The following is a 23,708-nucleotide window of genomic DNA, read 5'->3' on the forward strand; positions in this document are numbered from 1 at the left end:
AGTATGATAATGGTTTTCAATCTCTCTTTTCTTTTCTTTCAAGATGAATTTAATTTTTTTTTTTTTTTGAAAATGCACAACACAATCAAATTAGTAGATTATTGAAGTAGAATTGACAAACATTGATATAAATCAAATCAGTTTAGAGTGACACCAAGTTCCATTAAAATTTGGTCAACGAGTAATGTTACCAATTATAATAACAAATATCTACAAAGTGAGTTCTTAGACACAACCCTCCTTTGAGTAGCGTACTGTATCATGAATTTTCAAACATTACCATCTTGAAGGGTTAAAATCTTCATATGGATTCCAAATAAGAAACGTTAAACGTAAAATTTACCTTTTTAGTTCTTATACTGTAGTTTTACACACTTTCAGAAGATTGTAAGAAAAATCTGTAACTTTTATCTAAACTTTGTTGATTGATAACGTGAAATTCTAAAAAATCAGTGACTAAATAATACATACGTGAAGTTCAGAATTTAAAATCATTAGTGAAGTAATACAAATAGATCATTAAAGTTCAAAATCAACTCAACTATTGAATAACTGAAACGATTTCCAATGAACCTCCCATAGTGACATCTTGAATGGTTTTTTACCAGAAATACATGATGTACAATGTTGGGACATCTTGAAATTGGTTACTAAAAGCATCTTAACAATTCCCCTCTTCGTTAGGAATGTTGTTTATCTCTTTTACAAGGTTTGTCTACTCAATAATAAATTTATCAACTTCTGTGATATAATACAACAAGCTGGTCCCCCCCCCCAAAAAAAAAACAATCTCCAGTGAAAATTATCTAAAGGGGATTTGCTCATGAGCTAAATTGATCACAATGTTGGGCCGAGAATACTATTTCCAAAATATTTAAGTTGGATATTTAAAACTTTTTTTTAAAGGAGAGTTAGCCTAATAACAAAGAGGAGAAATATGATTAAACTATAGTCATCTCAATTGTGAAACCTTGCAAGTAACCATTCGAAATTTATAATGTTGAAAATAGCATATTTTATGCGCGTCGTCTCACAAACAAATGGAGGAAGGGGATGATGCCAAGGTGGTGATAGAGTGTAAGCTCTTTTTATTTTGTCTAAATAATATATTTACTCACCCTAACCTGATGTATATAACTAAATATTATGTATATAACATGCACATTTGTTTCCAATAAAATTATATATGAAGCTCATTTGACAAAACGTTCGCATCAGTTCAATCTGTAATACCGAAAACATTGATATGAATAAGGCTTAATGGTGTGGTCTACCACATGATCAATAATAGTGTAATTACGATCTTTTGATTTTTACTTCAAACAAATTTCAATTGTAATCTGTAAGTTTTTTTAAAAACAGATTGTGCAAAGGATTATTTGGTTGAATACAATTTTTACATCCAACTAGATTTTGCATCTACGCTACGCGTGAATAGTTTTTTAATGCTATCATATTGATAGAAATTATATTTAAAATATTATATTTAATTTATTATAATAAAATTTATAAAAAAGTAATTCAGTTTTAAACTCAAAATTTATATATAGATTTTGAGGTTTCAACAATCTTGTCTGTATTTATATATGTGTCGTTTAAAAAAACATATTATTTTGTTGAACATTTAACATTTTTTATACCAAAATCAATCCAAAATGTAGCAAACTAATTAGATAGTACTTAGTTAGTATTGACACGAGGATAAAATATTATACAAAACTTATTAGTCAAGAAAATAAGGTTTTTTCATCAGTTGCATCCTTGTTATGTATTTTTTTTTATGAAAAATTAATAAAATTAGAAATTATTCTTTTTTCTTAGCTAGTTTAGTTGATACAAATTTCTGATTTATTCTAAATTAAAAAATAAACTAATAAACATTATTTTTGCTTTCATATATTTTCAGTAAATAAATATAAAATAAAATTTAAAACTAATTTCAAATCACAAAGATCGATGAATTCAATATAAATTTTAGTCAATTTTGTCTTAAATTGGTAAATACCAAACCTTCTGTCGAATAACATATTGTGTATGATAACTTCTAAATGATTTTTTATTGACAAACTTATCATCACCCTTAATTATGTTTAAACCAATTATCACCACATATTAGTACTCTATATGGATTTTTTTTATGTTATAGTAAATATTATTTTATTTTGTTTTATTATTTCAACTCGTATAAATATTTTTAAAAATTCTTCTAATGCTTGTAAGTTAGAATACTAAAAAGATAACTAAAAATAATTACAAAATAATTAATTACTATTTAATAAAAACAGTATTGACACAAAAAATTTAGTATATGTTTCTTCTTTAATGAAAGAAAATAAGAAAACAATGTTAAAATTTACTTTTCTTCTTTAATTGATTGCATATTATTTTATATCTAAATAAATTGGTATTTTGTTTAAAAAATATTTTTAATTTAATATTATTTTCGTTTTTTGTTGTTAATGGAAATTTTATACATAATTTTCTTATTCTTAATATATTTTATTAATAATAATATTAAATTTTGGAAACTTTCTTAATTTTGAATGTTAATGTGCATGGACCAATAGAATCTATATACTTATTTGTATAGTGATTTACTTACGTGTCGCGCTCACAGCGAATTTCACTACTTTTTGCTTACGTATCAGCTCAAAAATGAGTTTCAGCCGTAAAAAGATCGTTTAGCCATATTTTCCAATTACGTATCATCTTTTGATTGGTTCTTATTTGATGACGTGTAAAAAAAACTTAAAACAAATCGGTCTAAATTATCATACTTATTTGTATAGTGATTTGTTGATGTGTCGTTCTCACAGCGAGTTATACATTGTTTCGCTTACGTGTCATCGTCAGAATGAGTTTCGGCTGCAAAAAGATATTTTTATCTATTTAGTTATTATGTGTTATTTTTTTATTGGTTCTTATCTGATGATGTGTTAAAAATAACTTAAAACAAACTGCTCTAAATTATTGTGGTTTAATGCTTAATTTCGCTGTCAAATCAAACTGTTTCTAAAATTTTATAAAACCGAAATTTAATAAAAATCTAACAAAAAATAAAAATTAATAAATAGTCTAATTGAATGACGATATTTTTGATGTCTAGATTAGGTCGACTTCAAATATTTTAGTATTAATATGTACAACTTCTTTATAATTCTCTCACATCTTTTTAAATAGTTTAACCTCTTTTTTTTTTCTTCGAATAAGTTCGTACAGTATTTCAAAAAACTATGTCTAAAATACATAAAATAGTGATCAAAATTGAATTAAAAAAATTCGTACCGTATTTCAATAAATTACGTCTAAAATACATAGAATAGTAATCAAAAGATCTTAAAACTATTTAAAGTAAATTATTTGAATACTAATATGTTTTTATCTATTATCTTCTAGACTCTTTTTTACGATCATGTCTTCAAACATTAAAATGCAAGAAAATCTATCAAACAAATATATTCAACAATAGAGAATAAAAACAAATGAATCTAAACTACTATTAGAATCAAATGAAAAATTATATTAGTCCGTGCAAGTCGCGGGAAAGTTCACTAGTTACCCTTTTTAATCTTAAATGGACATCCTTAAATGCATTTAGGTTCAAATTTTATTAGTAATAGAATTAAAAAACAAACTTTTGTAAATTTTAATTTTTATAAATATAAATTTTATTTTGAGAGGCAAATTGAGGTGAGGGTTGCCCGGAATTTACGGGAGGAAAAGCATATCCACGTGGGAGATTTTGAATTAGTCTTCCTTGCCTCTTTTGTCTCTTTCCTGTTTGAGTCTTTTGTGGCTTTCCCAGATTTCTTTCCACTTTTCCTTGAAAATATATAACAATTTTCAGCAATCTTCCATTTTGTTATAACTTTCTCTTCTTCATTCTTTAAATTTTTCTTTGTAAATTTCTCAATTCTCATTTCTCAATATATATTTTAAAAATTGTAATGGTTATATGACAATATGGTGGAAAAACTCTCCCAAACATTGGCATAATCTTTTTTTTTTGAGAAAAACATTGGCATAATCTTAAAAAAAATATTTGGTCGAATTATAACCTATAAAGCACTAGCTCTATAACGGATCAACTGAAAATTATGTGACATAATAAAAAATTAGGGAATTATGTGACATAATAACTACGCCAAAAAGAGAGATCTAAACTCGGCGTAATAGCTTATGTTCTTAATTACGAGTTCTCACAATAAGTTTGTTTCTTTTATTATGTCGAGACTCAGATTCATAACTTGATCATATATTCTCTTCTAATTGTAAGTTTCTAGAAAGAAGCTGATGTTTATTCTTTGTTGGAAGATTATGATCCAACTATAGCTCTTTCAACAGCCAAATTTTGATTACATATTATTAGGCAACTCTAAATATATGTTCACTGTAATTAAAGCAAACATACAAAATGGGGAGTGACTAGGATAACCCCCTTTATATGGATTGAATATTTTAAAATTTTAAAACTTACTTTATTTTTGAAACAAGCATATTAATATGGCGATGATGTAGTGTCATGTAAGACTTGATGGAGATATTTTTTGTCTAGTTCAATCACACGAATCAGCTTATTAAAAGTCGACATTTTAAGATTCCACCAACTGTAGTTTAACTAATATTTTCGGTAACCAATGATTCTTTTGTGGATAGGGACTCTCGTCAATTTTTTTTTTTTTTTTTTTTTTGGTTTTATGATGATGTCCGTCTCTTTTTTGGCGCTAAAAAAACCTTTTCTGTTATTAGGTGCTAAACAATTTTTAATTAAGTACAGTATTGCAACTAACAAATTAAACTGATTCAAGGATAAAGGAAAAAGGAAAAAGATAATGATCGATTAACATAGGCTTTCTGTTTACTTTTAAAATAAATTTGCTATATAACCTTCTTTAAAGATTAAATAATATATAAGATTTTTATTTCAATGAAATTTTCTATACATCTTTGTAATATGTAAGATCCATTTGGGATATTCGAGTCAGCGAAATCCGTTTGACTTTGAAGGTCCGTACAGGAAGTTCTATATTCTTCTAGTCCGATTATTGGTTGCATCAAAGTCGTTTGATTAATGTTAATTTGTAGGTGATGATGTTGGTTGGTACTTGGAAGTTGGGGCTTAGGCGTTATACCAAGCTCTCCAACGTCATGGTGGCAAGTAATTGGTCTTTTCGATGGTGCAACCGTGCAAGGATTATCAACTCTGTAACCTAATCACACCGATCAAGTTATTACCGTCACCAGTGCCGTGCCTAGGATTTTGGAGGCTTTAGGCTAAAATTATAATGTGGCCCTTTTAATGAAATTATATAAAAAATCAGTAATCAAATGTGTAGTAATATTTTTAAAAAATTTGGTGAAAAAATAGTTATACTTTTATGCGGCTGAGGATCGAACTTGAACAAAAATAAAAATATGCACAAGACAAATTAGCCAACTAAGAAAACTATAATTCACTTGTTAAATGTGGCCTCTAAACTTAATAAATAAGATGTGGCCTTAGGCGATTGCCTTTTTCATTTCACTGTAGGCACGGCTCTGACCATCACTATACACGAAAGAAGTATAAAATAGAGTATTGTGGCGATATGTGCTCGAGGAAGCAAGAAAGACTCGAGTTAGATTGTTTGATTTTTTGTAGAAATTTCTGTGTTTTGCTTTCATCACATGGCTATCGGTCAGAGATCTACTTTCCCTGGAACTAGGACTCGGAATTGGGATTGTATCCAATTATGTCTAAAGTGTCTGAAGCCAAAGGAGCCTTGTGGTCACCTAATAATTTTTGCGTGTCCTTACACAGGATTGATGTAGTTGGTAATTTACTAGAGACATATGCGAACTAGGATTGGTTAACTACTCCACAGGATTTTTAACTACTGTTCAATAAGGTATTAATGAAATGTATAATGAAGTGTCGTTTCAGGGGTTTTTTTTTTACAATAATTAAAATATCTTTTAATTTTATTATTATATCCTTTATCATATGCTGCATAATGAATAAAATTTAAACTTTGTTTAGAACTTTGTATTGATAATTCAAAATCGATAATTTTATGAATTAAAAGGTAAATAGTAAACTAAACCTTATAATGAAAGAGAATGAATAATATTTTTCTATTTGTATGAAAACTTCTAAATGGACACTCAAAATGAAATTGTCAAGCATAATTTTACTAAAAATGGTTAATAAAGGTGCAACAAAAATTATTAAAGTTTGTTTATTAGGTGGTCCAGATTTCATTAATGAGGTTTAGTGGATGCCATTTAGTGAGAATAAAATTGCGGCTTTTCCAGCTTCCAAAGTGCATTGGATTTGCAACAGTAATTGGTGATTTGATAAAGATAAGTAATCAAATACTTATTTAAGAATAGATTTGAGTTGTTGTTTTGATGGTGATCTATCAGCTAGCGTATTCAGCGTTTCTAAACGAATTATCTACTTCTACGAAAGAGGAAAACAAATCTATTTACGTTTTAATCCTAAAATGATTTAAGACACTTTTTTGTTTGTTTGTTCATAGAATTTTTCTTACTTCTTACATAACAGTGTTACTCATTTGACTAGTTGTCTTGTATATGATTGATGCTGATTAAAAACCACCTGGACCTTTTGATTGATAAGGAAGCTACTGGCTTGACAAATAAATATAGAATTATTCAATATGTGGTGAGCAAAATCACGCAGGTCTGTTTCTACCAGTCTACCACACACACACATACACACAAAGCAGATTAAAATTAAGCCAATCTTCGAACTAAAACATGCAGTCTTTATCATCTCTTGAATTTTAATAAAGGTTTATGCTATTTTAGCCAGTCATTAATGAAGTACTATACCACTAAATTTATATAAGCATTGGGTTAACGGCAGAGGGTTTTCACTCTTCAACTTTTCAATTTTAGTTGATCGAGTGAATTGGTCCGATTAAGAAACTAATGCTGTCTTTTTTATATAAAAAGAATGCTGTCTTTTTCAGTTTTGGAATGATATGATCCCAACTGTTATTAGTCATCGATATTAAAATTAATTATATTAGTTGAATAATTATATCCGCCCCATTGGGTTTGACAATTGACACGTGAGTTCATGTGAAGATGGTCCTTCATGTTGCACAATTTCTAGGATCCCCCAAATTGACACTTGACGTGATACATGTTGGTATTTACGAAAGAACTATTAAAATTTATAATGTTAAAATCTTGTTTTTATATAACCAAGAGTTATTTCTAAGTCGATACCAAACTATCTACGAAGTCTACAGAAATTCGTTTTCTTCGGCAACTAAAAATATCGAAGGATGGCCAAGTAGAAATGGTTGAATAATTGCACGATTAAAATAATTTGATCAATAGCTTAAGTTAGACCAAATTAGCAATTTTCGACAAAGTGGAAACTACTAATCTACTACAGTTTACTTTAGTGTTTAAAAATGTAAACGTTGTTAAGTGATATTCAGCTGGCGCGCCGGTAATAGTTTCTTAGATGTAAAAGATAGTAATAAAAAAAAGAAATAAAAATCTATTTTGTATTATCATTATGTGTGATTGGTAATCTTATGGTGCAACGACAGCTGTTGTTATTGTAGGATTTTTCTTTTATGATTAGGAGGTTATGGATCCGAGTTTGTATACCCTTCCGGACCTGGTACGAGAACCTGTTATATGGTCTCGTTCCAAATACTACTCAATCTTATCATTTTTAAACTTTGTTTTCAATACTTTTCCAATTGTGCTATCAAAATCCTTAACACAATCCTGGTTTTAGCTAATATGTGGACAGTTTTGGTACATTCGTGTGACGTCTTCTGAATACTCTTTGGAGTTAGAAGATTGTTTGGTCAGATTTAAGTGGCCGTCTCCTTGGCTCAACCTCCACTCCAGATTGGTCATACACGCTCTCGCTAAACTATATAGATGTTCTGTTAGATATTTCCCATGCTAAGACATATATTTCAGAACTTCAAGTTTTAGTTACTTGATAGATAGTTTTAATGTATTATTTGTGCTGTTTTTTTTTCATTAATTTTTGGAGATTTACCAATTTTTTGCTAACTTCTTTTTAATTTCGGAAAACGAGTTCCTGCCAACTATTTGTATTTCACTCTATATTTCAATCTGTTTTCTTTTATTGATTAATAAATAATTTATCAGATGACAATAGAAAGTGTTAGATCGCGAAAATCTGATTGAAATCACGAATAGAAAATAGCAATATTATAAACGATATGTTAAGGTAAGAGATTAAAACGAGAGTTTGAAAACCGATTGAAAACAGACGAAAACACGGAGTCGAGATATGATCTCTTTCCTTAACTCAATAAATCGCCCGTAATGTGTGACGGTTTGTTGCGATTTTTGAATCACAGGATACAACCGTGATGAGACTATTACGCAACACCCGTAATAGAATCTGCGAACTAAAATACTACGCTATAACTCTCGAGACACTTACGATATTAAGACGAGAGGGATTTGCTGTGTGTTTGGAGTATTCGAAAATTCAATTCTTAATTCGATGATCTAGAATGAGAGAAGAGGGCGTCTATTTATACTGGAAGGTTCAGCTTGATCCGCAAGGAATAAGCTTTTGCGAAAAGGAATATTACAAGATATTCTCCTATTTCCGCAAGTAAAAGGATTCGGAAATCTTCCGTTATTATCTGGACGCAATCTTTTATTTTCTAAGATTTATCCTTTCAATATGCAAAAATTATTTCGCAGGAACTAAGAAGCCCACGACCCACACCCAGCTATATAGAGCCCAAGAGCCCAAGAGCCAACTAAAAAATGCAATGAGCAACAAGCAACGAGCCCGAGCCCGAGCCCGGCACCGGCACCGGCACCGGCGACGGCGACGGCGGCGGCGCGCGTAGGTGTTTTTGCATAATGCCCTTTTACTTCCACAATGCTGGTGACCCTTATTGTGAGAAGGTCATATTTATACAAGAGATTTTTCTCCTTTGTGAGCAATGTGGGACAAATACACTTCCACTAAACTTCCACTTTTAGTTATAGCCAATAGGAACATTTCATTTTCATAGGCTCAAACCCAAATCTCAAATGAATTTATAAGGCTCATTTGCTTATTAAACTTCATTTCTTATTCACACACAAACTCAATATTACAAGTCCAAATGCTTATTAATATTGGGTTCCAACAATCCCCCACATGAATAGAAATGACTCTATACATATGCAGACTCGATAGACTATGCAGACTAGACTCAAACTAGACTACTGACTCGACAGACGGACTTTTCGAGAGTATAAGCGAAAACTAACTGTGTCTGAGAAAGTAGCGTTTTTCAGCCTTGAACTACTCATTGTTAATATCTGTCGGATTTACTCTCCAGGAAGTGAACATGATGTCTTGAACCACCCGGATTTTGGTGTAAACCAAATCAACAGATACAACCCAGCTTTGTCTTCTCGTAGCATTCAGTTCTCTATTGTGTTCATTGTGGCCTTGAACGTGCCTGGTTTATCATGAGTGAACTTGGAGAGTATAGCCTTGTCTTCGTTCTCCTAGAAACGGTCTCATTTCACACTCACTAGGTGATTGCCAAGTACCTGTCACATACACAGAAAGTATCCTGTTATACTCTATATACATGTATATGAAGGCTATGGTCTTATCTCATTAAAAGCCATAAAGCTTAACCTTACATAATTACAGGAAGCACTGTTTATCATCTTGGAAATTGAGCATTTTCAGTGCTTTTCTCAGATTCTGCTTGATTTAGTTGTCCCTTTGAACCAACCTCTTGGGATCTCCAATCGCGTAAGTGGGGTTTCCATCAAACATCCTCTTTCGTGATAGGCAATAAGCCCATTCCCTTAGATGATTTAATGATTTGATCTCGCGGCAAGCTTTTGGTGAACGGATCTGCTAAATTTTCCGCTGACTTGATGTAATCAACCGTGAGTACACCACTTGAGATCAGATGCCTAATGGTCTTATGTCGTCTTCGTATGTGACGAGACTTGCCATTATACAGATTATTCAGTGCCCGAGAAATAGCCGACTGACTATCACAGTGTACACGTAATGCTGGCACTGGTTTTTCCCATATCGGGATATCTTCCAGGAAGTTCCGAAGCCACTCTGCTTCTTCGGCTGCTTTGTCTAAAGCTATGAACTCTGACTCCATGGTTGATCGGGCCAGGAGTGTCTGTTTGGAAGATTTCCAGGATACTGCTACTCCAGCGAGTGTGAAGACATATCCACTTGTGGATTTGGAATTTCTAGAATCTGAAATCCAATTGGCATCACTATACCCTTCTAACACTGCTGGTTCTTTACCAAAGTGTAGCCCATAACTCTTAGTGTATGGCAAATAGTTCAACACTCTAGTTATTGCTTTCCAATGAGTATGACCTGGATTACTTGTGTAGCGACTTAACACGTTTACCGCATGCGCTAGATCGGGTCTTGTACAATTGGTCAAGTACATCAGACTTCCAATTACCCGTGCATACTCCACCTGTGATACTGGTTCACCTGTGTTCTTGGTTAGGTGAACTTGCATATCCATTGGAGTTTTTGCGGTTCCATTCGAGTAGGTCTTAAACCTCTCTAGGATCTTTTCAGCATAGTGATCTTGAGACAGAGTAATTCCATCTGAAGTTCGAATGATCTTAATCCCAAGAATGACATCTGCAAGTCCCATGTCTTTCATGTCAAATTTTCCATTGAGCATGTTCTTGGTTTGTTGAATGATATCTTTGTTACTGCCAATAATCAGCATGTCATCTACATACAGACATAGTAAGATGTATCTGTTTGGAGTACATTTGTAGTAGATGCATTTATCACATTCGTTAATACTGAAACCATTTGACATCATCACATTGTCAAACTTTTTGTGCCATTGTTTTGGAGCTTGTTTCAGTCCATACAATGATTTCACGAGTCTACACACTTTGTGCTCTTGACCCATAACCTCGAAACCTTCGGGTTGTTTCATGTATATTTCTTCTTCTAAATCACCATTTAGAAAGGCAGTTTTAACATCCATCTGATGGATTTCCAAGCCTCGCAAGGCTGCTACACCAATCAATATTCTGATCGAAGTTATTCTCGTAACTGGAGAATAGGTGTCAAAGAAATCTAGACCTTCTTTTTGTCTGAATCCTTGCACCACAAGGCGTGCCTTGTACTTATCTATAGAACCATCAGCTTTCAGCTTGGTCTTGAAGATCCATTTACACCCTAGTGCTTTGAACCCTTGAGGTAAGTCAGTTATCTCATAGGTATGATTCTGCATTATAGAACTCATCTCACTATTGACAGCATCCTTCCAATAAGGAGCTTCTGGTGTAGACATGGCTTCTGTGTAAGATCTCGGTTCATTCTCGACAAGAAAGACCATCATGAAATCTTCACCAAAAGATTTTTCCTTACGAGCTCTTTTGCTTCGTCTAGGTTCATCTTCAACCTGTTCTACTTCCATCTCATTTACAGAAGTAGTCACATCTCTTTCTTCACGAGTGCGTTTAGTAGTTTTCTTATCCCTATATGAAAATATGTGTTCAAAGAAAGAAGCATTCCTTGATTCCATGATAGTATTCACTTGGACATCTGATACATCTGACTTATGTACCAGAAATCGATAAGCACTACTATTGTGAGCATATCCGATAAAGATACAATCTACAGTCTTAGGTCCAATTGTGACCTTCTTTGGAGGTGGCACTGCGACTTTTGCTAAGCACTCCCACACTTTCAGGTATTTGTACGAAGGTACATTACCTTTTCAAAGTTCATACAGTGTTTTGCCAGTTACCTTATGAGGTATTTTGTTGAGGATATAATTTGTGGTGAGCAGTGCTTCCCCCCACAGATTCTGGGGTGTCCCGGATTCTGCAACATTGCATTCATCATCTCCTTCAGAGTTTGGTTCTTTCTTTCCGCAACTCCATTGGATTCAGGTGAATAGGGGGCTGTAGTTTGATGGATGATTCCGTTTATCTGGCAAAACTCTTTGAAAGGTCCATCATATTCTCCACCCCTATCACTTCTGACCATTTTGATGGTCTTTGCCAGTTGCTTTTCAACTTCGAGTTTGTACTCTTTGAATTTGTCCAAGACTTCATCTTTACTACGCAGCAAATACACGTAATAGTACCTTGTACAATCATCAATGAAAGTCACAAAATACTTTTTACCACCTCTTGATGGTAGATATTTTAAATCGCACAGATCAGTGTGGATTAACCCAAGAGGTTCGGTAGTTCGTTCAACATGAGGTGATGGTGTTTTCGTGAGCTTTGCTTGGACACAAATTTCACATTTGTCTTTGCTAATTTTGCACTTTGGAATCATGTTCAAATTCATCAGTCTTTGAATAGACTTGTAATTAACATGTCCCAAACGTTCATGCCCAATATTAGAAGACTCAACCACATAAGCAACTGGATTCTTATTAATTAAATCTTTGGAATCAGGTACAACTTTGTTTTTCTTCAGGATTGTCATTACAGACATTTTGATCAATCGTGACTTAACATAACCTTTTCCTATGAAAACACCATTCTTCCTAAGTATCAGCTGGTCAGACTCAAAGTTGATTGCAAAACCATGCTTGCTCATTAGAGTACCAGAGATCAGGTTCTTCCTCATGTCTGGAACATGCTTCACATTGTTGAGAGTAACCTCCATGCCTGAAGTCATCTTCAACACAACTTTTCCAGTACCTTCAATCTTGGACTGGAAGACGTTTCCCATCTTTAATTGATCATCAGTCTTGCACTTCTGATAGGTACTGAACATTTCTCTGTCAATACAGATGTGTGTGGTTGCACCTGTGTCATACCACCACGCCTTGGGGTTCTCTTCCACCAAGTTAGCCTCTGTAACCATTGCACATAGGTCTGCTTCAGTCAAGTGAGCTTGGTTGTTCTCAGACTTAGCCTTTCGGCGACACTCTGAAGACTTATGTCCAAGCTTGTTGCAGTAGTTGCACTTCCCATTGAACTTGTTTTTCATGGGTGCTTGACCTTGCTTCTTGAAGCTAGTGTTGTTTCGTGGAGGAAACTTGTTAGGCACAGCCTTGTTGGATGGTTTGCCTTTGCCCTTTTTTCTGTACTCAGCCACGTTTGCATCATGGGTCATGATCTGACCATCTTCTTTTCCAACTTTGTCACGTTTTAGTGACTCATTCTGCAATCTGGAGATCAGATTTGCCAGAGACAGGGCCTTTTGCTTGTAAGCAAGATAGTTCTGGAAGTCTGCCCAACTTGGAGGTAACTTCTCAATGAAGCAGTTCACCGTGAATGTCTCACATAGCTTCATTCCTTCAGTCCTAATCTCTTGAAAGATTAGTTCCAGCTCGTGCACTTGTGGCATGATGGGACGAGAATCCACCATCTCAAACTTGAGGAGTTTCGCTGTAGCGAATTTCCCAGAGCCGACATTGTACGACTTGTACTTCTTTTCCAAAGCATCCCAAAGTTCTTTGGAAGTTTTGACCTCACTGTACACATCGAACAGCTGGTCCACCAGGCAATTTTTGATGTGCCCTTTGCATAGAAAGTCTGAGTGCTTCCATGCTTCAACGGTAGCCAGAATCGTAACATCTTTGTTTCCGTCTGGCACTGTTGGGGGATCCTCTGTGAGGTACTTGCTCAGCTGCATTGACGACAGAAAGAAGTGCATCCTTTCTTGCCACTGCTTGAAGTTTGAACCATCGAATTTGTCGGGCTGAAGTCCTGCGGTTACCGACGCTGGCATCCTGACTTCACCCGAGCTTCCATTGGTAGTCATGTCGACATCACCGTTAGTCATAGTTGAATCTGTTCACAGAAAATAACCGAAGTTAGTTTGAGAACCAAGATTCAAATCAGCGATTAAAACGTTTAAGTCGCTATGAACAGTGTTTCCAGAAAGGATTCGCTTTGAGTTTCCACAGATATTACCAATAGGTATTCTTAGAACTGGAAAATAGGTGTTCCCAGAATCGTCTTTTGAAGACATTCTTAAACCCTAACACGTTTTGCGGACCTGTCTATGACTGCCGCATAAACCGTTTCAGTAGATTCGTCTTTAATAGATCAAAAGTTCTACGAAATAGCTAAGAAACTTTCGCAGACACTTCGTAGATCAATTTTAAAAACTCGTTTTTTCAAAACCGTTTATAAAAACTGTTTCGCAATATTCAATCCGATTCAAGCGATAAGCAGAAAGCGGATTTATTGAGTTAAGATTGTTAGACCGCGAAAATCCGATTGAAATCACGAATAGAAAATAGCAATATTATAAACGATATGTTAAGGTAAGAGATTAAAACGAGAGTTTGAAAACCGATTGAAAACAGACGAAAACACGGAGTCGAGATATGATCTCTTTCCTTAACTCAATAAATCGCCCGTAATGTGTGACGGTTTGTTGCGATTTTTGAATCCCAGGATACAACCGTGATGAGACTATTACGCAACACCCGTAATAGAATCTGCGAACTAAAATACTACGCTATAACTCTCGAGACACTTACGATATTAAGACGAGAGGGATTTGCTGTGTGTTTGGAGTATTCGAAAATTCAATTCTTAATTCGATGATCTAGAATGAGAGAAGAGGGCGTCTATTTATACTGGAAGGTTCAGCTTGATCCGCAAGGAATAAGCTTTTGCGAAAAGGAATATTACAAGATATTCTCCTATTTCCGCAAGTAAAAAGATTCGGAAATCTTCCGTTATTATCTGGACGTAATCTTTTATTTTCTAAGATTTATTCTTTCAATATGCAAAAATTATTTCGCAGGAACTAAGAAGCCCATGACCCACACCCAGCTATATAGAGCCCAAGAGCCTAAGAGCCAACTAAAAAATGCAACGAGCAACGAGCAACGAGCACGAGCCCGGCACCGGCACCGACACCGGCGATGGCGATGGCGACGGCGGCGGCGCGCGTAGGTGTTTTTGCATAATGCATTTTTACTTCCACAATGCTGTTGACCCTTATTGTGAAAAGGTCATATTTATACAAGAGATTTTTCTCCTTTGTGAGCAATGTGGGACAAATACACTTCCACTAAACTTCCACTTTTAGTTATAGCCAATAGGAACATTTCATTTCCATAGGCTCAAACTCAAATCTCAAATAAATTTATAAGGCCCATTTGCTTATTAAACTTCATTTTTTATTCACACACAAACTCAATATTACAAGTTCAAATGCTTATTAATATTGGGTTCCACCAGAAAGTATTTTCATGCTAAAAATGCATGAGAGAGTAACACATCAGCTTCTTAATATGGAGTTAGAAACTCACTCTGATTATTTGATTATTTCCAAGTACTGTATATACTTTTACCTACTCTCATCGTTTTTGGTCAGCAAAATTCTTAATACGCACTCTGGTTATTTGGTTTGTAAAGTCATATATTAAACAATCCCCCAAAAGCATCATTACCCGAAGATTAAAGCTCCACCATTGATCTGAATCACTAATATATAGTGCTACTGCAGCCTTAGTTATTAAAAAAAACTCACGAATCAGAAGTAATATAATATAATTCAAGATAGAAACGCACGGATAGGCAATGCTTTGGATATTCTTTCATCATTGAACTGAACCAGCATTATATATTTATATATACAAACTTATGATTTTGTGCAAATCAAAATGTAAAATACCTAAATATCACAAAATCAAACACCATACAAATACTGTAGCTAATTAACAACTACCAAGAAACAAAACAAAACAAAAAGAGAGAAACAAATATTCTAATTTTCAGTTATACACTGATTATTCATTTCAATATTTCAGGGGAGAGTAATACTGAAATCCGAAATTCCATTAATTTCATCTCCTTTTACCTTCCAAGCCCTATATGGTTTCCATTAAGAACATTCAAAGCTTTGATAATTTTATTTTATTTTTCCAACAAAGCAAAGCTTTGGATTATAAACACACCAACCTACCTCAAATAACTTTATATTCATCTCTATCTTTTATTTATGTATTCATATATAGAAATGGCTCACTGAATCAGTATGGTGGTCGTGCGTGGACCCACGTATACGGTTCGTGCCCTAACTGACCAGCCCCATTCGGAATCAGATGCTGTGGTATATTGTAGCCAGGACCAGCCATCCCCACTGGATCAGGCAGGCTAGTAGCGATTCCGGGCGGCGAGTCACCACCTCCATGAATCTGTCTTGAGCCGCCATCGCCGCCGCCACTGCCGCCATCATTCTCCTCCTCCATAGGCAATCTCTCATAAGTTGCGTTAGAGAAAGTAGCAGCAATCACCATAACTGACCCTATGGCCACTAGCGAGCCAACAACGCTACCTCCAACGACCTGCCCCTGGACACCAGCTAAGTAAACCGTCAAACCGGTTGAACCGGGTGGGGCAGGTCCGGGAAGGAAAGCACCTGTTAAAGATAAGATCTCGAACCTTCCTTGGAGTGAGACGACGCCTCCTGGTGCGGCGGCTTGACGGAGGGTGACGTTAGCTACTGAGCCTGTTCCGCTGAGAACGCAAACGCCGCGTTGTCTGCGTCTTGAGAAGTGAGCTATTGTGTCCGCAACGTCGCTGCCGTCGGAGATCTCCATGACATGGCTACGGAGTGCGTTGGGGCTGTCTCTTGTCACAAAGATTGGAGCTTTTGGTTTGTTTTTGGATCCTGGTGGTCTACCTCTTGGTCTACGGTTGACCACCTCGACCGCACCATCTCTTGGGTCGTCTTCGTCTTCTTGGTCGTTTTCTTGGCTCTGATTCATCATGGCTATTCCAAGATCTCCTTTTGAGAGAAGACTTTGGTGGTGGCCGGAGGAGGCTGAGTGGTCCACCATACCGGCTAAACCACTTTGGTTTGTCCACCAAGGGTTTGACATAATTGCCCAAAAATTTAGAAATTGAGTAAAAGAAAGATCAAGAAAACTGTTAAACCTGATGATTTTCTTGAAGGCTTGGTTTCTAGGGTTCTAAATTTACAAGGTGAAAAGGTGTTTGTAGCTAGCTTTTTCTTGGAAATTTTCTTTTCATTTTGATTTCAATAACTTCATATGGATTTAGGAATTTGTTGATAAATAAAGAGGAAAAGGCTTAAGCTAGGAGAATTAGATGCAATTGTGGAATGGAACTGGAATCAAAGCAAAGAAAAGCTATTTGAGACTTTGTTTTTCTTTCCAATTAAGAATCATTCTCTCTTCACACGAAGAAGAGACAGAGAGAGAAAGTAGGCAATAGTTAATTTTCCACAAGTTAGACCAAGTATAATTTTATAATATGGTTTATATAGAATCCAAGAACGCAATACTACTATGTGCAATCTCTTTTTATTTTATTTTTATATACATGTATATGGTGGACCAATTTATGAGTCTATTTTACACCAACAGTGAAATTCAAATACAGGTTATGCCAAAGTCTTACTCTCAATAAAGACCAATAATGTATAAACAAACTTTCAAATAAAAATTAATCGTACACTCCTATTAAACTGCCTACCTAAATAAGTCTTGGATTTCCTTCCTTTTTGGTTAATCAGATGGTGCAACATTTTAGGAAAGATGGGTCACACTTATCATAATTCACAATTTCACATGCATGGGGAAAACAATTTCAGAAAACATATTGTTGATTCTCTGATGCAGCTTGTAAAGCAGAAGAGACCGCATAAAAACTATACACAGACAAATAATAATTAAATGGGAAACAAGGCCAAAGCATTGCTCGTTTTCTGAATCTTTGGAAAGGGATAAATGTACTGTACGTGTTGGATTTTTTTTGTTTGTTTATGAATTGTGGGAGTTCTCGGACTTTCAACCCATGATTTTTCACAATATCCGAAATCAATTTTTAGATATTCAGATCTAAAACTAACTTTTTTTTTTGGTTAAATATCTAAAACTAACTTTGTTTATAAAATGCGTTTGCACTATACCCGAAATGTTTTGGGATGGGGAACTAGGATTAATTTTCTTCTCGATTAGAGGAGTAATTATCAGTAACATACTCCCTCAGTTTCACAAAAAATGTCATTCTGACATTTTTCACATATATTAAAAAAATTATTAAAAGTACAATTTTGTCCCTTATTAATATATTAAATGATTTGTTTTTATCTAGTAAATACATTAAATTAATAGGGTTAAAACTGGAATATTGTTTAAAATTTTGCATTGAAAATATAAAACGACATTCTTTGTGAAACAAAAATAAAACTTTAAAACGACACTCTTTCTAAAACGGAGGAAGTATATGGTGATTGGCAACTTAATATATACATAACATAAGTTTTCACTTTGTTAAATAACATAAAATGTGATTAAAAAAAGATTAGCATTGGAAATGGAAATTACTAAATTAGGGTTAGTAAGTGGGGTATAGTGCGCGTGGGCATTGAGAAAGGTGGGGAGCACGTCGTTGTCCCTTGCCCCAACGTCTCCACTCTCGCGACAAGTCTCACCCTATTTCTACAATAAAGTAATACTATTCACATATTTTGCTTAATTAATACTATGACGGACATGATTACGTTTGGACAATGAATAATTAAACCCAATTAATAACTTCTAAACTTATAACTCTGTACTTGTTAAACGTAATATAATCTGAGATAATAGTCTAACTTAAGTGGCTAACGGTTAGACGGTACGTTCACATTGAAATCAATTAGATAATAATTAAGGAAAATTGGTGAATGGGTAATATTTAAGTTTGGAATTTAAGAAAAAGATAATTTATTTCAAAAGGTGGGAAGAACTTACCAAGTATACTTTTGCTCATTTATCTTATTATTTATGTTCGTAAACATTGTTTTAAAAAATATTAAAATGTAAAAATTACAAAAAATGGGTAATCGATTTAATCGAAATTAAATTATAAAGAAAATAGATGCAAAGTTAACGAAAGGCCAACCACCCCTACAAATGGAGTCGTGTCGAGGGTATATATCAAAATAAGAGGCTGGAGACTGTGGTCCTTACTCGGCCAAGTACTTAGAAATGCATGTCTCAAGGTTTGGTATGGATGAAATGAGTCTGATTATAGATATTGTGGTTACCAGATTTAGTGAAAATTCGCCATGGGCTGTAGTTTGTGGGCAATCCTGAAGTTGCAAACACGTAAAACTAGTTTGATGTGTTTATTGTTGTGAAATTGTGTAACTGACTCAAGTTTTGTGGATATGGTGTTTGTGTTAACTGATTTTTCAAACTTCGTCGTAATTCAGATTTGTGTCTTTAATTGTGAAATCAGTTTTGTGACGAAATTGTGTACATCAAACCTTTATTTAATGTCATGTTATCATTAGATTGGAAATTTTTTAAAAAACACAAAATGTAGAGAATTTATGTCTTATATATGTTATGTTGGTGAAAAAAATTAATGTTGGTCGACACTGTCGACATTTATCATGAAAAAAAATTAAATAGGTTTTTAATGATTTTAACCCCGTGCGTCCGCACGGGAATGTTTTACTTTTTATTTCTAATATAAGTTGTATTTATCTTTTTTGTTTAGATATAATTTATTTTTGTTATTTATTTTTTTAAATCAAAAAAATTGTTATCATATTTTAATTTTAAACAGTAAAATTTGTATATTAGTAGAATAAGAGTATACATTAATTAAGTATACATTGATCTAATGTTAATTATAAACTTTGTTATTATGTGAATTTAGATTTACACATAAACAATCTATATATATATATGAATTTGCTAATCCATCCGTTTAGTTGTTTTAAATCATTTTTAATATCTTACATGTTTTGACAAACTAACCCGTATAAGACTATAATTATAATTGTATAACCCTATAAATATCTACTAATATGGAATATTTGGACCAATTGATTATGAAAAAATATAATAAGATATTTATTTACTATTTGTGCTATTAAAAAATGTATATATATATAAACGGGCTAACCTGTTAGTTTAATTGTCTCAAATCATCTTAATATCTTACATGTTCTAATAAATTAACTCATGGACCTTAAATATATATATATATATAACTTTAATCAGCTCGATCATATTATTGTATAATATAAATATTTATTAATCTCAAATGTTTGATATTTTAGACCGAGTGTTTATGATAAAATACGATAAAATATTTATTTACTATGCATTTTTATAAAAATATTATTTAAATTTAAAATTTTAAATTAAATCTTTTCTGTATTTAAGAAATTCTAAAGTATTAAAATTATTATCTAAATTTTCGTAATAAAATTTAATTATAATTGTTTTTGAATTTTTTGAATTTAAATTAAATTGAATGCAAATTTCTAATAATTTGAAATTTAAATTAAAGATGACCTAGATTTTAGGAAATCTAAGAATATCTAAATTAATAACTAATTTTTGGAAATTAAATATAAAAATAAAATAAAATATCATAAAAAAAAACTTTGGGAGTGTTTGGATGCAAACACTAAATATGCTTCTGTTTTAATAGAATAGATTAAAAAGTTTTACATGCATACACATTTCCGCAAATTCATACACAATAAAATTACTTACAGAAATATATTTCCAATATCAAAGCAAAAAATTCTTATAATTTAACATTATCTCATCATTGTGTACTTATAAAACCATTTCTAACTCTACTTCAAATTTTCCTCCAAAATAGAGTTTGGAGCAAATATCTTTCCAACCTTACTCCATATCTCACTCCAAACTGGAGTTACTCTAAATATGGAACAAAAAATAGAGATATTCTATTTTTTTTAATCTTGACTCTATTTTAAAGAAAAAAATAGAGTAGAGTTGGAATAAAACACAACTTTATTTTAGAGTTACTCTAAAATGGAGTAAAATATGGAGTTATACATTTGAGATGTCTTAAAGAATGTTTATCTTCAGGATTTAGTTTGCAAATCCATCACTTTCTTTTAAGTCTGAGTCCATAATTTTCTTCTAAGACTGACTTACTCACAAAGTTTGTTTTTCTTTTAAATTCACATCAATATCATAGCATCACACTGTTATCTACATATCTCTACCAGACGAAATACCGGAAAATTTTCTGACATCGATGAATCCTTCAATTGTCGAACTAATCCGGCTTTGTGCTGTTTGTCAGGGATTCAACGTCTGTACCAGACGTCCTGGATTCTGCGCTGAAGTTGACCTTATATTGACATGCGGCTTATTAGGCCAATCCTCTTTTACTCACCGAGATCACCTGAGAGGTCTATGATGCTGGAAATCTATACGAGGTATGCAATCATATTTTCTTGTTCACGATTTCGGAGGGATTCAACATATTAAGGTTGTGGCAGCTAGAGAATATAAAAAGGTTATGAATTTACATGAAATGAAACACTAGTGATTATAACTAAACACTACAAAAATATGTTTTACATCATTTATTTTTTGTATTTATATTAGTTATAAGTGATGTAGAAAACTATTACATCACTTAAATAAGTGACTCTGAAAGTGATGATGCAAATAATTACATTATTTGTGCAAATATTTTACATCATAAACAATTGGTATAAATATATGCATCAATTTAAGGAAGTAATCTCAAAATTTGCATCAATTAAGCAAATAATATAAATATTTGTATCAATTATTATAATCGATGTTAATTTATGTCAGTTGTAAAAAAGATGATATTAAAGATTTGCATCAATTAATTAATATAAGTGATGGTAATGTTATATTATAATTATTAATTTGAAAATATGTGTAATCATTTAAGATTAATATTACATTTTAAAAATTATTTTAATATTAATTTTATAAATCATTGTATTGGTATTACATATGATGACACATTAATTAATATTGGTATTACATATGATGACACATCAATATTAGTTTTTAGAATCTGTAGTGAACTTAGAGTATTTATAAGAAACCAAAATTCTCATCTCCTCCCTTAGTTTTCGATGTGTGACAAACATAAAAAATAATTAAAAATTTATTAGTATCATATTTAAATTGCTGTAATATATTTGTATCAATTTTTTATTATATTAACAAAAAAATGTAGTTACATCAATTATTTAAGTAATGTGCATTCATATTTTTGTATCGCTTTTCATAAAATGATTTAAATTAATAAAAGTTTATATAATTTATTACTGAATCAATGTTAAATTAACAAATAGTAAAATCAGTTACATAACTGATGTTAAATTACATTTTTTTTTTTTTCAACCGAAGGCATGGTGTTACACCTTCAACAACACATAAATTGGTGAAGATGATGGATAGAAATATCCGGAATCAGCTCTGTTCGATCCGAAGCAATGGCGTAATGAAGTACGAGGAAGGATTGAGAACCTGGTTCTCAACAAGACAAGATTCAAACTAAAATTTTTACTGTTAAGTTGAAGATGTTTGGATCAAAGTTGTAAAAACGTTTATTTTTTTCTTGAATATAATTTAACATTTTATTCAAAAAAATAAATTACATATTTTTATATCAATTGTTAATAAATAATTCAAAATAATATTATTTATTTTTATAATATAATTTAAGTGATGTAATACACACTTTTTGTAGTGAAATTTGTCAATTATATTTAGTTAAGAAAGTATTTTCTTATTACATTTGTCGATAATATTTACTTTAAAATGTTATCATATATGTTATAGTTGTTCTAAAATACTAAAAACAATTGCAAAAGCATTCAAAACAAAAGTAAAATCTAAGCAAAACGTCGTAAATGAATTATAAGAAAAAATAATAATAATACTAATAATAATTTAATAAAAATGATAACCAACGAGTTTTTAGGTTTAACCATAACCAATTCAAATTTGATTTTGATTCGGTTTTAGTTTTATTTGGTTTTCTTAGAAAAAGTTTTAGTGCCCATGCTAGATAATGTCATATTTGGGATATTTAAAAAAATAACATGATTATTTTTTGTAAATTATATATATAACTGTTTTTAAACACTTTTTATTATCATAAGAACAAAGATAAAAAATGGATTCTATCGAAGAAATAGTATACCATGATATGTGCTTAGACAATGGAGATCTCAAATGTTCGTTCAAGGAAAAATTAACCCTTGCTCACGAAGAATGCGCAACAAAATAGTTTACGGAAAACAAAGCAAATAAGTATTTCGTAATCTACATGTTTTTTTTAGAACGTTAATATACATATATCTTTCATTTAAAATTAAGCGAAAAGTTGTTTTTCTTTCTTAATTACAGATATGCAAAGTATGCAATCACCGAGCAAACGTCAAAGGCGAATTTGACTTCAAAGATCCTTTGAGGCTATGCTTATTTTCATTTTATTCTGCTACAAATTTTCTATTTTGTTTAGTTTTATACTTAATGGTGAATATATATATATATATATATATATGCGTTTTGATATTACATCATGTTAGTAAATATATTAATATACATTATAGTGAGTCAAATGCAGAGATGTGGCTGAACGTTTTTGTGTAACATGCACCCAAAAATTAACAATTATCTATGTCAGAGATTCAGTTATAAGGCATAAATTGTGTCGAATTTGTCTTCTTAATGAGATTTAGAAGATAGATGAAATAATCGCCAAGAATTTGCCATATTCATATTTGAAAAGCTGAGGTAAATCCCACCAAGTAAAAACCCCAACAAATTCATAAAACTTCACAATTCGCAATACACACACTTCTCAAAATTCTCCACTAATAAAAAAAAAAAAAACCATCACCCATTTTCTAGTAATCTGGGATGTGTGGAAATCGAAGATTATTAAAAACTTTAAAACTC

General features: G+C 32.3%; 1 protein-coding gene across 1 annotated transcript; it reads right to left on the bottom strand.

Annotated features, from left to right (window-relative positions):
• Positions 1-15,697: 15,697 nt before the first annotated feature.
• On the bottom strand, positions 15,698-17,186 carry LOC18029340 (AT-hook motif nuclear-localized protein 20). The gene has a single exon (XM_006414642.2). It carries the CDS (start codon positions 16,845-16,847, stop codon positions 15,996-15,998), a length of 852 nt encoding a protein of 283 aa, XP_006414705.1. The 5' UTR covers positions 16,848-17,186; the 3' UTR covers positions 15,698-15,995.
• Between the last annotated feature and the right edge of the window lie 6,522 nt (positions 17,187-23,708).

The sequence above is a fragment of the Eutrema salsugineum genome, unplaced genomic scaffold (genome assembly GCF_000478725.1).
Source record: "Eutrema salsugineum unplaced genomic scaffold, Eutsalg1_0 scaffold_1, whole genome shotgun sequence".
Classification (NCBI taxonomy): domain Eukaryota; kingdom Viridiplantae; phylum Streptophyta; class Magnoliopsida; order Brassicales; family Brassicaceae; genus Eutrema; species Eutrema salsugineum.